A 13,571-nucleotide genomic window follows, 5' to 3' on the forward strand; every position below is an offset into this window, starting at 1 on the left:
TAGGCAGGGTTGAGGTATTACTTGTAATTTCAACATGTTTTTTTTTTTCATGAAATTTAAATAGAAACTCAGTTTGAATTTTTAAACGTTCTGGGTTTTATTTTGAGTAAAAAAATTAACGACCAGAATTCAGAATCTGAACTAAAATAACCTCAGTGAGCGTGGCATAAGTCACGTTCAATTCAACCTGTTCAGGAGGTGAGTGTGTTAGTGTGTCGCATGCAGCGCTGAGTAGTTGGTCCTACCTGACGACAAAGGCATGGAGTATTTGTCCGAGTGGCGTCTGCGCATGGCTCCCATGCTGGGGACGTTGGCTCCTCCCAAGACTGACGGCACCTGGGGCATGGCGGCCATGGGTGTGATGGGTGCTGTGGGCGTGGTGGGCGTCTGAGGTAAGTTGGGGGGTGATGCTGACGGCAAGTTCTTGGACATGGTGACGCTGGACACCAAGTTGAGCTGAAAAAGCGGAGGGAGGCAAAGTGCGGTCGGCGGGAATGCGCGGCAAAGAGACAGATACAAGTAGGGGGTGGGGGAGGAGGAAGGCATTATTTTGTGGTTTCTCTGACAGAGCAGAGTGTCTGCCCTCCTCCTCTCTAACACAGCTGTGTTTCCACTAACAAGGCTCGTGGAGAGGAGCCAGCCCATCTCCACTAATTACAACCACCAAATTGTATCATAAGAATTCTAATTAGAGCACGCTGTTCAAGATTATCCAACGATCAGCCTGCGTGTTATCCCGGCCCCATCTCTCTTTATCTCTCTATTTATCGCACCCTCCCTCTCCCACTCCCTCCTTCTCTACCCAACTGTAACCACTCATAATCCTCACACACTGAAGGAATGAGCAGCTACGAACTCTCGCCGTTGCTGCGATTTTGACGACATCTGAACCTGGTCCAGAACCAATATCCGATCACTGCGCATGGGTTAAACTGTAAAAGACTGACCAGCTGTTTAATAAAGGTCTGTGTCTGTAATTCTTAAGCTTGACATGATAGGCAGCTGGTGGTTGGTATAGCAACGGCTTCTCTACTGTGACGTATTGGCTTGATGCCACCTGAACTCTACTGTTTTCTGCCCTTTCCTGTTTGTTTTGTTCTATTTTATAACACTAACATTAACAGCTGTCATTTACAAAGCTAACATTTGACCAATATTTACACCTTTTTTCTTTTTTTTTTCAAGCTGCATTCATGTGTTCAACCAATCAGAGCACACTTATGTCATTCAAGATTCCTTCTGTGCTGGTGAAGATAATTATTATCATTTTGCATTCAATAGTAAGCTACCCCTTTTCCCTTTACTCAGATATGTTGGATTCATGTTGATGTGTATTTATGGGGGAAAATTAAAAAAAAAATATATATATATTAAAAAAATGTCCAATCAACCAAAGATTTTGCGACCGCCCTGCAGTACCTCAGTGACTCCTAGAGGCTCCCTCTTTGAAAAGAAGGACGCCCTGAGGTCTGAAAGTGCCCATTTTCAAATGATTTTGTGATTGAGAAGATCTCATCACGATGAGAGGTGATGAGGAAAACGATTCTATTGAAAGTAGGCACTCACTAAGCAGCAGAAATGCGCTAACGATGTTTTGCTCTTGTATATTTCAAAATGTCTAAAATTGGAAGGAAATCGTGTTTTGAGAAAAAGTTAGATTAGATTACTAATGTTAAGTCATTTGCTTTATTTGCAAAGTAACTTATTTCCTTGAAGCCAAGAGCTGCACTTACTTAGAAGTAAGTATTACTCTAGGAGAGATTAAAATTATAGTAGAATAATGGTCCCTCATTCAGTGTGACTTCCAGTGCATTAGCAAATATATCAAGTAGTCAGAGTTTGTGTTCTTTCTCAGACTGAGATTGAAAAGAAAGAAATCTGAATGGACAGTTCTGGTCACTCCAGACACATGGGAACTCTTTATCTTAGTCTCAACCACCACTTCAACATTACCTCTGGCTTGAATGCCAACTCTGCTCACTAATCGTCCAGCTTTTCCACCATTTTTGCATTCGCGTCCCAAATCTCATGTGAGAGGCTCTAACCGACTGGAAAATTCCTAACTGACCTTTTACTCTCTGCGCTAATTTAGTTGGAATGGTAATGACATCGTTACATATTCAAACCAAATTGCCTTAATTGTGAGTCCACAAGTGGAATGCATCCGTTGCGAGAGTTTGAATTAAAACCGACTTGAAAGGTGGAAGGGAACGAGGGGCCGAAGGCGCCTGAGAGATGGAGGCTGAGGAGGAAGGTATCGGCGATCATTTGTGGCGCGTGTTGATAAATACGATAAAATGTCAAGTTTGAGAGACTCCGGTGGATGGAGGGGTTTTCAGATGATAATTATGTGCCCACTTAGCTGTAATGACCTGCTACAGTGATGGGCTGGGATAAGGGCTGGTTGCTTATACAGGCCTCTGCTGAGTACCAGGGAACGAGGAACAGAGTTAGGGGAAAGAATGTACAGCTCCACGTGAACCTGCTTTAACACGTGTGACTGATTCTACACAGCTAATGCTAATAATTAGCACTTAAAAGTATGTTTTTAGGATAAACTATTCTGAACTATTGAGATAATGAGAAACAAACCTTTGTATAATTCTTGTCTGAGTGTGTGAAGTACAAGATATGATTGTTCATGCCCTGCATACTGTCACATCCATACTGGGAAAGAGTATTTGAAAAACTCTCTTGCTCTATACTGCAGGAAAATACCTTAAAATATGCTAACTAAATTCTACATACATGCATATAGGCATGTATATTTATGCTGTTAAAACACCCCATCCTTTTTGTAGCATTTACCCACACAAACAAGCGAAAACAGAACCGACGGCAGTCAAACAGAAGGAGGAGTGAGCACTTTACCACCTCTTGCTCATCTGAACGCACACTTTATTCATACCCAAGGTTAGCAGAAAGCGAGCGAGATAACTTATTATTCAGAACTTGCATCTTTTCTAACTTTCTAAACAGAATAAATGGTGTCTTGTGTTTGTCTGGCCATGAGCTTCGTTAAAGGAAGAATAGGACCAATTTCCCACCCCATCAAATGTGATTCTGGCGATCCACTTTTACACAGTGCAAACACACACATTATTCCCCGCAACAAATCTCCGTTGCACCTCCCCTTTAAAAACCGGGGGAAGCCTTAAAACTGAGGACTTAACTGTTCGTTTAGGAATTCTGTCTGAATTGCCCCCACCATCAAATGCAATTAGTTGCTCTTTCATGTGCGCTTTATGTAATGCAATACTTCATTAGCATCATTCATTCATATTCAGGCATGGATTATAGCCTGCAAATTCTTTATTGGACGAGATGGAGCCAAGCTGCTGGAGTTTTGAAGATTAAAAAAAAAAAAAAACGCTACAGAGAGGGGGAGAAGAAGAGAGGGAGAGAGATTGAATAATGAAAAGGGAGTTTGATTCCTGATGGAATTATGGGATAATTATGCTATCTTGTGATTATCTACATTCTATGATGAGAGGTGATGAGGAAAATTATTCTATTGAAAGTAGGCACTCACTAAGCAGCAGAAACACGCCAACAATGTTTTGCTCTCGTATATTTCAAAATGTCTAAAATTGGAAGGAAATCGTGTTTGAGAAAAAGTCTTAATATCAAACTGAAATGCATTTCTAATCAATCTGAAAAGTAAAAGGCAAAAAAAAAAAGAAAATCTAGAATGACATCGTTTTCCTTCTTCAGTGACCCCTTTCACAATTTTGGCTTATTTTTTTTTCTTCTGTAGCCAATTTCAGCTCCACTGTGGCTATTTACGTCGCACCATCTCCAGCACTCAGCTGTAATTTTCAGGTGTTTGTTGTTAAAATGACATATCTTCTCCCCTTTCATTCCACTTCTGAGTGCTGCTGCGGCCACAGAGCCAAACAGTCATCAGCAGCCAACAGGTTGTTTTGGCTATTATATCTATCACAAAGAAATGACCCTGCGTTTTAGCCAAGGACTCCGCTGCTCTGCTATCTAATACACTTCCAAACTCTATTGTCCTCTCGCGGCGCACAATAACTGATAAGAAGCACGTGTAACTCTGTATTACAAATCCCATTCCCCCCCTTTCATCTTCTGTCAGTCACTCGCGCAACTGCTGCACGCTTAAACGGTTCATTTTCCCAATCGTAGGCCGGCCTGTTTACCGCGGCAGCCGGAGCAATATGCACTCACTGGTTTGGGAGATGACTTGGGTTCTGAGGGCCGCATGTGCAAGTGGGTCATCATCGCCTGAAGACGCTCACGTTCTTTAGAAAGCTGTTAAGAGAGGAGAAGAAAGTACATTAGAGTCGATTAGAGAGGAGGAGAGGGGAGAAAGAAAGAAAGAAAGAAAGAAAGAAAGAAAGAAAGAAAGAAAGAAAGAAAGAAAGAAAGAAAGAAAGAAAGAAAGCAGCTGCTCTGCTGGCAATGCAAGGGGAGTATGAGGGGCTGGGGGAGACGGGGGGAGAGGGTGCAGACAGGTCAGGCAAAACAAATAGCATTTCATCTTTTTGTCAATAGCAGAATTTAGGTCAGTGAGACTCTGACAGTAACAAGGTAGTCAGGCCATAAATTAGGTGGTCCTGAGCGTCTGCTCAAAGTCCTGTGGACACTGTTAGGGGGATGGAGCGCAGCCAGCAGCTGCTTAGAGGTGAAGGGGTCTTCCAAACAGGGTGCCAGGCGGCCCCGCCTCCGCGGTCCAGTTAGTGGCCCCAGCCATTGCCTATCATCAATCTAATTCATGAGGAGTGACAGGGACTGGACCATGTGAAAGGCTGAACCCCCCCCCACACCCAACCCCACCACCCCTCCAATGCCCCTAATATACACACAGACACATATAAGGATCACAGAGAAACAGACAAGCAAGTAGGTGCGCACACAGACACAAAGCTGGGCCTCATTACTAGTGACGGCTCTCCAGGAAAAAAGAAAGAGAGGGATGGTGGGAGTGAGGAAGGAAAGAGAAGGGAGAGAAGAGACAGGACAGGCAGCACAAGTGCACCGCTGTAATTGGTCACACTGTAAAGAGCAAGCTTCAATAGCTCTGTGTTGCACTGAGAAACACTGAAAATCTAATTGAATAAATAGTAGAAATTCCACAGTTCCGTGTTTCCTCAATTTATTTACTTTTAAGATATGTTTAAGCAACACACAAATGTTTTATCAGAGCTAAATTTAAAAAAGAAACATGTGGGTGAAAATGCTTGGTTTCATGCTGGCCTAGGACTCCTCATGGTAGAAAACAGATGTTTGGATTTGAACTTGGATTTCTTTGCATATTTTTAAGATAACCAAGCCTATTTTAAAAATAACAATATGCTTATTTATGAAGGGGAACTGTTCAGCGCTTATCAAAAGAAAACGTAAGGAAGTCAGGCCTGGTTTCATTCCCGTTTAAAACCTACATATCTATTTGTTTCGAAAAGGAAGTGCAGCGCTTGTCGGCAGTGCTGAGTAATAATGTCGCTCAATCAGCGCTCTCATTATCTAGCCAGCATGACTTCTTAATAAGGTCACGCTCCACCTACTGAAAATAGTTCCCTCCTTTTGAGCTTTCTTCAGGTGCAAAGTGCAGTTAATTAACACAGCAGACTGGGAGAGATGCGCTCCGCTATTAATTGGAAAGAAAGAGAGGAGAAAAAAAAAATAAAGCAGAAAAAATAAAGCATACGCTTAATTCAATTAAAACAGCCATAATGGCTTTCGTTGTAAGGCCCAAGGATTCCTTTGTTTAGCGGCTTTGTTAGATTCAGCAGGTCCTGCTCGTTTAAGTATTAAGGGGACCACAATATGGCCTTTCTCTCTCACACAACTTATGAAAGATAAAGTTTTGACAGCAGTAGTTCAGCATTGTAAAATGTGACAATGCATATGACTTTTGTTCAACGTGGTGAGTTTTTTTTTTCTTCCGTCTTTAGAATTTGAAAGAAAACTTACTTGTATTTCCAGCTGCTGTACAACTTGCATCTGGACTCTACACTGGGCTGTGCTCCGATCATCCAGGGCATGTTCACTGTTTAGGTGCCTAATTGCAGCAACGCAAGGGAAGAGAGGGAAAGAAAGACATATTCCACATTAGAATCTATCACATATGTCACAGCTAGAAGGTGACAGCAAATGATATTCATTTTCACCACTATCAAAATTGTAGAGGACGATAATTACAGTATCAACTTCACCCCTGTTTTGTTTTAATGATAATATTTCTATACTGGGACAATTATCTATAGGATCCTGTTAGGAACCATTGTTCCACTGTGAAATGAGGTAATTAGAAGTAACATGACGGTGTGTGGTGCCATGTTTAACATGACAATAGGCCAGCGCCAGTTTAGATGGCTAACTTCAGTGCCACCCCGAGCGCTGCTTTCTACGGAGAATAAAAGATGCTGGCCCAGCAGAATGGCTTTGTCTCCTTCGTTTACCGAAAACAATACACACAATTTAACACAGGCAACATTTGACACACAAAAGCTGCTGTTCATTCGGAAGGTGCATTATCTGGCGGCAGACATATTAAATATATCTGGTATGTTCGCCTCATTAGAAGAAAAAGGCAGCTAGACAGCCATAACAGTCAATGAGGGTTTTTGTCTTGATTGGATTTCGTCTGTAGGACACAAAAGCTCCACCATTAAGATAGACCTTTATTCCTGGTAAAGCACACACAGACACACACACGCGCACACACGTACACGCAAAAACACAAATATGGAGCGAAAAGGGGTTTCTAAAGTGTTGTGATGCTGGGTAATGAGCCTCTATCTAAATGATCATTGGTGACAAACTCACAAAGCAAGCTTTGAGGAGGCATGCTTATGAAATGCCAGAGCTGCCACTTTATCTCCAGTAATTATAGGTTAGCTTGCAGACCCTTCAATGATCATTTACAGCGGTGCCTTCAGTGCATTAGAGGAAGTACAAAATCTCTCTCTCTCGCTGGCTTCCACTTTATCTAAGAACACAAACACACTCCCTAACACTATCATGAACTTGCACAAACATTGATTGACACACAAAAAAAAAAGGGGGCACACACAGCGATACGCACTCCCTCCGCATATTCCTCTATTCTCTTTCAAACCCCTCACTTCTTGTTTATCGGCAACGTGCAAAACAAGACAACTCATTGAGCCGGCTTCTCCCGGCCTGCCAATCAAAAGCTGAATAGAACATTTGTAATCACAATAGCTCTGCACCTTTCAATTAAGACTGCACACATTTGCAACCGCTCCATCTCGCCTCTGCTTATGCATTTGGAACCATTTCAGGTCTAATGCTCCGATATTTTTCATTATAAATCAAGAATGAGGTAGCATAAAAAAAAAATTTAAAAAAAGAAAAAGAGGGAGGGGCGGCGTGAGGGATGGATGAGGGATGGCGGCAGAAAGGGGAGGGACGAACTGGCGGGTTTTCTTCAGCCCCTGCGCCTAATTGCTGTTTCAGAATGCGCATGCAAAAAGGGGGCATTTCATTAATCATTTAATCACGTCCCTCGCAGGATGAGGGAACTAATGTTGCAAATACCCTTTTCATTTCACTGCCCATAATGCTATCTTATGCACTTGATGTATGGCGTGTGTCATGAATTACAGCTGCTTCAAAAGCACAAGGTGCTCTGCTCACTGTCCCTGAAGATACGTAGTTACAAAAAAAAAAGCACAAGTGAGAGGGGGATATCTTTATTAAGCTCATCGACAAGCTTGCTTTTTTTAAACAATGTGTTTGTGTGTGAAGGTCTTGCAACCGTCCTCCAGACCGCTATATACTCCCTTCACTGCTGGCCAGTTAGCAAGGCGATTACAAGAAGATTACTCCATGCATTTATGAAATATTCAAATGGCAGCATGTCCTACTGAGCATTAATAATGCCACACAAAGACAGAAATGGAGGAAGGGAGCAGACAGAAAACAATAATGAAAGAACACCTTATTTATTGAAAGGTGGGGAAAGGAACACTTTGTGTTTCTATCCTCTCTGATCTATAAACTGTCTTCTTTAATTACTCTGTGTTTTTTTCCCCCATCCAAGAAGATGATGATCATTGATTATCAAATCTGCAAATCTGAAATAATATGTAGGTGAAGATTTTAAAAAAAGAGTGCGGCATATTTCACTGTCAGGCCAGTTTGTGTCTGCTGTCCATGACTCATTCTAAAGGTGCATTGATTTCTGCCTTTTGAGTGCATTACCCATGTGATGAAGTCCACGCGAGAGCAGGAAAGAAAGGACGGAGATGGAGATTGAGAGATGTGGCCGAGGTAGAGGAATCAAAGCAAATAAAGAGACAAAGAGACTGATAAACAGAGGGTGAGGGAGGGGTGAGACACAGCTGTTGTTTTTCAGCCTCTAGATAAAGATTTCTTTTTTATTGGATCGTGCAGTTGCTCTTAAAGAGAACAGAACGTAACATCTCAAAGGTTTTTCCCCACAGCTGGTTGCATGAATATGTATGGGCCAACAGCGTCCACTAAGGGGCCTAATAATAAATCTACTCAAGCCAGCATATATGGATGATACATTTCTGCTAATTGTCTGTGTGTATTATCTGGGGCTAGTGAGGCCCAACAGAGGAAGTTGGGCTCCTTAACTGTCTACGCGTGGTACACAAACGCATACACCGACCCTAATATACACACACGCGGTACACAACAAGAAGACGTTCACACGTTTAGTGTGCGCCTAGTACCATGCACGCGAGCATGCATATTTACACACACTTTCCCCATGGTAGTGGTGCGTAAGTAATGCCCTCCGTTTTAAAGGTCTTGTCACAGTGCGGCAGACATGTGGAAGGGTAGAGGAGAGCTTAGCTATCCAGGGGCCGGGGGCCTGTCTGACTGGACTGTGTGTGTGTGTGTGTGTGTGTGTGTACATTATATAGAGACAAAGACACTTGCCTGCTGCCTTGTGGGTTTAATTAGCAGTGGGTTACAGACACCAACGTTCAGGTTAGCGGCTGAGCTTGCCATTTTAACATGGAGCCTGCCTTCCTGCCAGTAATAAGGAGAGCAGAGTGGTGACAGAAAGCGTGTGCGAGCGTGTGTCTGTTTATGTGTAGAGAGAGCGCAGTTTATTGGGGTGGGAGGACGCTGACTTAAAAGGGGGGATATAAGGTGGAAAGCCGCAATAAAAGTGGAAAATTCATGTAAAACAAACTGGATGATAAAGCTTTTTGTGATATAATCAGTAAATGCAGGAGGGATTGACAAATGTGGCTTCAAAGTAGCAAAATGTCCAAGCATTAATTGCCTTTCCCGTCTCTATTGTTTACAAAAACACTCCACAAAAATAGCTCTTGCACATAACCTAAAAGCACGAATGTTCCTCCTCTCTTTTTCGTGTAACTAACACAAATACACCCACAAACCGCAACACCCACCGCTCAAGAAACATTCCCCGTGATATTATTTCATTTTGAACTTCACAGAGCTAATTCAGGGTGCCAGCCACCTCGCGGCTACCTTTTCCAGGTGAGCACACTTAAAAGCGCACTGAAGAGCTATTAAATGCTGATCTTGACAAGTTTCTTCATGCAACAAAACAATAGATGACTAAACGTGTCACCGCTGCTGAGCCGAGCTCCAACAGCGAGCTACCAGCTTGACTCGGGTCCCCCCCCCCGCTGCCTCCCCGCACTCGTAACCCACAACCCAACTACCAACATCTAAACTGTCATCTAAATCTGACATCCACTTTATGTAACCCCGTTTAAACGGTGCCTGTGTGTGAGCGCGTGCTTGAATCTGTGTGTGTGTAGTCGACTGGCATCTCCGGAAACATGAAAGGACTCCCTGTGACACCTACAATCACTGCTCCAAGGCACGCCACCGAGCAGCCATCTTTGTTCTGATGACGAGCCTGCCTTCTTTGTTGGTGTCTGTTTTCATGTGCTGGCTGGGTTACAGTACAGAGCCAAACTCTGACTTGTGTGCATGTGTGTGCGAGGCTGAACCGAGACACCGTTCTGTTTTGTGGCGGCCGATATTCTGGTGTGTGAGTGTTCTTACGAAACCTATGCACTCGCTTTCAAGTTTGAAATCCTCCCGTTTTCTCACCATCTCTCTTTTTCGCTCTCTCAGTTTGTCTTTACAACCATGCATCCTTTTGCATCAACTCACCAGCTTACCGGATTCACAGGCGCTTTATTTATACAATGCATTCTGGCCCCTCACCTAAATAACCAGCTAAGCTACCTAGACACTAGTATCCTTAGAGCACACAGACTTAGGTGTTTTTGTGTACAGAGCGTACAGTACAGAGGAACAGACTGATGTCTTCTTTAAGGACTGAAGTCATATGACAAGATATCAGAAGACCTGCTAATCTGACACAGGCTTGCCTTATCACGCACATATCTGTTCTCAAGCTGCAAGGCAAACTACCTGGACTAGTGCACATGTAGTCCAGCTTGGACAACGGACTGTGCAAACTGGTTTTTCATAAGCACGGCTTCAAAGAAAAAAAGAAAAAGATACAAGGTGATGGTTATGGATGTGCTATGTAGAACACCCGTATTGACACTGACAGGTGAGTGGCACAATTTCCAGAGGGGATAAGCAAACATACTTGTCAGGCTGTTGCTATCTATATTCACCCCTGATTCATTTAAATCTATCACTGTCAATTATGGCTCCTGTAAGTGTATACTATGCCTTGACAGTGCGTGAAAATGGAGCCTAATGCACTACCTGGATGTGCCTCTGACAGACAGGTAAACACAGTGTTTATTGGAGTCGCTGCATTTAACAGATGCACCTTTTAGCTTTCATTCACAAGCTGCTGTAGAATTAGCAAAAACCTGACCTAAATCCTGCAGCAGTCCCCCATGGGTGGACTAGTTTCTTGTATCAGTCACTTTTTTTCTCCAGCTTTCTGCAACGTATTACAGTCGCTGCTGTAGAGAAATGCATAATTTGGAAAATAAGCCAGTACAATGTCCTGATTTCAAGAGTTTATGTGAATTCACATGGACATTTGCAGCCCGAGAAAAACACTCGCCAGATCGTTATTTCACAGTTAATTACAAATCTAATTAGAATATTCAAATTAAAGCTTTCCCTTTCTTTTCTTCTCTGTGTGAGAGCAGGGAGTCAGGGAAAGAGAGAGAGAGAGAGAGAGAGAGAGAGAGAGGGAGAGACTCTGGGTGAGTGGCAATGTGATAACCTGTAATCGGCAGTGCTGCAAACACCTTCTTCCTTTGATGTCCCCCCACTAACATCCTGGCAACAAAGCCGGCCAATTACAAATGAGCTAATTAACTAAATTGTTGATGGAGCATGAAGAGTTCATTCGCTCTGGCGCCTGCACCATGACAACAGTGAATGGGGGCCTTTGTTGTGGAGGTAAGTGTGCGGCCTTGCGAGTTGCCATTAGCTTTTGACGCTTTTTCACAAACCTATCAGGCCCCTCCACGCCAGGAAGGAAAATTTGTTATGGTTCAGAGTTGGTTTGAATGCAGCTTTACTGGAGCAGCACCTTGTCAAATAGCTGTCTAGGAGGTCAAAATGTGCTCATTGAAAGGCAGTGATGTTTTTCTTTGTTAAAGAAAGGAGGTTCTGCACTGATGGGGATAACTTAAAATATATATCACCGCCGTGTTAATGGGGAGAGGGGAGAAGATATCGGCTTCGTCACAGAGTATGCTCTTACTTCAAAAACTGTCCAAAGTCATCACAGATGTTCTCACAGCCGGGCCACTTGCACACACCATGACCATACAGGGGGTGGGTCCCTCCACTTTCTTCATGTAGTGAACTAGAAGTGGAGACACAAGAAACAAGAGATGAATGAGGCAGGGTAGAATCAAGATCATTACTAATGGGGCTTTTCAAACAAAAGATTACCGCTTAAGTTTGCTTATCACTTCTGTTTGGGAGCCACAGAACCAACTGCCCTGCAGCACAACTTCCACACTTATATCAGGTGGGTGACAACACCTCAGCTAAACACAGTGTTCGCCTGCTCTTCAGGAAGTTCACTGGGATCTGATTGGTTCTCACTGGGAGCCATTAGTCAAATGCTCAGAATTAGGTTCATGAACACTGTCTGCTGGTATGGCCTTGTCCTCACATAGGTCAACACGCCTCAGATCAAGAGTGGGAGACTCAATTGGTCAATAACAAACGACAGAGGAACAGACTGATCTCCATTCAGTGAAACCTCTGCATGCTAACTACAACCTTTGTAGCTACACTACAACCAACATCCCCAGTGAAAATGTAGAGTGAGCAGTAGCTTCATCTGCACCACAGTCACCATCCCATCTTGGAAAGCTATTATGTGGAGGAGGGGTGGAGGCTTTCAAGTAAACATTAAAAATCCAGACAGCCATATAATTTTCATCAGGAGATTAATACTCTGTGTAACTTATGTTCTTTGAGGACAGCGGGAGCAGGGGTGTTCTGGCGTTTTTCAAATGGCACCCAAATAAGTTACGACCCTGCCTAGACAGCACATCCTATTAAAGATGACAGTTTAACCTTTAGGCTTGGCACTGGTGTATGCGTCTGTGAAAATGTGAATGGGAGTCTGTTGTGTACAGTGTCTTGTGTGTTTGTCTGCTCATAGGTTATGCCTGCGCCTGTATGTGTGTGGTCGATGACTGCATGCGTGACTGTGTGTGTAGCCCATGAATATGTGCGTGCGTGTGCGTGTGTGCGTTCGCGCTGGCAGAGCTCACACTGAGTTTTACAGAGGGGTTTTCCCCACATCGATCCATGGCATGTTAGTAAGCAGTGCTCCTGACAATACTCCATGTTCGATCATTATGAGACACCACACACCCCTCGGGACACAGGCAGATAAAAAGTCTCTTTTTTTTTTCCTTTCTTCTTCCTCTCCTCCACTCATTCACTCCCTACCTTTCTCTTTCTCTCTGTCTTCCCTCTAAAAGATATCTTTTTCAAGCCTCCTTTTAGTGGTACTGGAGAGATAGCATCTACTTTAAACCAATTACACAGCACTTCCACCTCCAGTGTGAGTCTCTACCAAGCATCCACACATACACACACTGCTACCCTAAGTCCTTATTATAATATCGCCCAAGAAAAGCCTTTGAATAATGCATGGGCCAGATAGGCAGATATGTGAACAGTCAATGTTTCGGTGCTGGGTGCATTTTTAAAAGACGCCATCACAAGGATAAACATCCTGGAAACGCCACTCAAGGCATCACGTATTCTGTTTACATGACAAGCAAGCAAGGAAGGTAATTTTCAAAAGAGGAAAAAAAGACAGAGAAAGCACTAAATACTTAATGTACAAGGGGGTTACCTTGTCTTGCCTGCCAGAGAGGCTTGTTGTAAGTGCGCTGCCTGCGTAGCTTCGTCTCCCTGCTTTTTGATATGTGTGTGCAAGCTAAGTGTGTTCAATCGCACATGTGGCCCCTTGGGAGCACAAGGCTCTTGTTTTTTTCTTATATTATCACCAAGACACTAATAAACTTTTGAATAAACAAACAAAACTGTTTCCCCTGAAGTAACAAAGCTGCAGATTGCTGTTAAGTTCTGACACGTTCCTACAATGAACAACAACAACAACAAGGAGTGTGCAATGAGCAGCGAGTGAA

At 43.3% G+C, this 13,571-nt stretch overlaps 1 protein-coding gene across 5 annotated transcripts in view; it reads right to left on the reverse strand.

Annotated features, from left to right (window-relative positions):
- foxp2 (forkhead box P2) overlaps nt 1-13,571 on the reverse strand; it is a 98,337-nt gene that overhangs the window by 13,428 nt on the left and 71,338 nt on the right. For all 5 annotated transcript variants that reach the window (XM_047575311.1, XM_047575308.1, XM_047575312.1 and 2 more), the window contains 4 exons: nt 11,654-11,758; nt 5,938-6,025; nt 4,192-4,275; nt 246-456 (listed from right to left, as the gene is read on the reverse strand). In XM_047575311.1, the coding sequence (XP_047431267.1) occupies nt 246-456; nt 4,192-4,275; nt 5,938-6,025; nt 11,654-11,758 (488 nt within the window). The remainder of the gene's footprint in view (nt 1-245; nt 457-4,191; nt 4,276-5,937; nt 6,026-11,653; nt 11,759-13,571) is intronic.

The sequence above is a fragment of the Mugil cephalus genome, chromosome 22, assembly GCF_022458985.1.
Source record: "Mugil cephalus isolate CIBA_MC_2020 chromosome 22, CIBA_Mcephalus_1.1, whole genome shotgun sequence".
NCBI classification, from domain to species: Eukaryota; Metazoa; Chordata; class Actinopteri; order Mugiliformes; family Mugilidae; genus Mugil; species Mugil cephalus.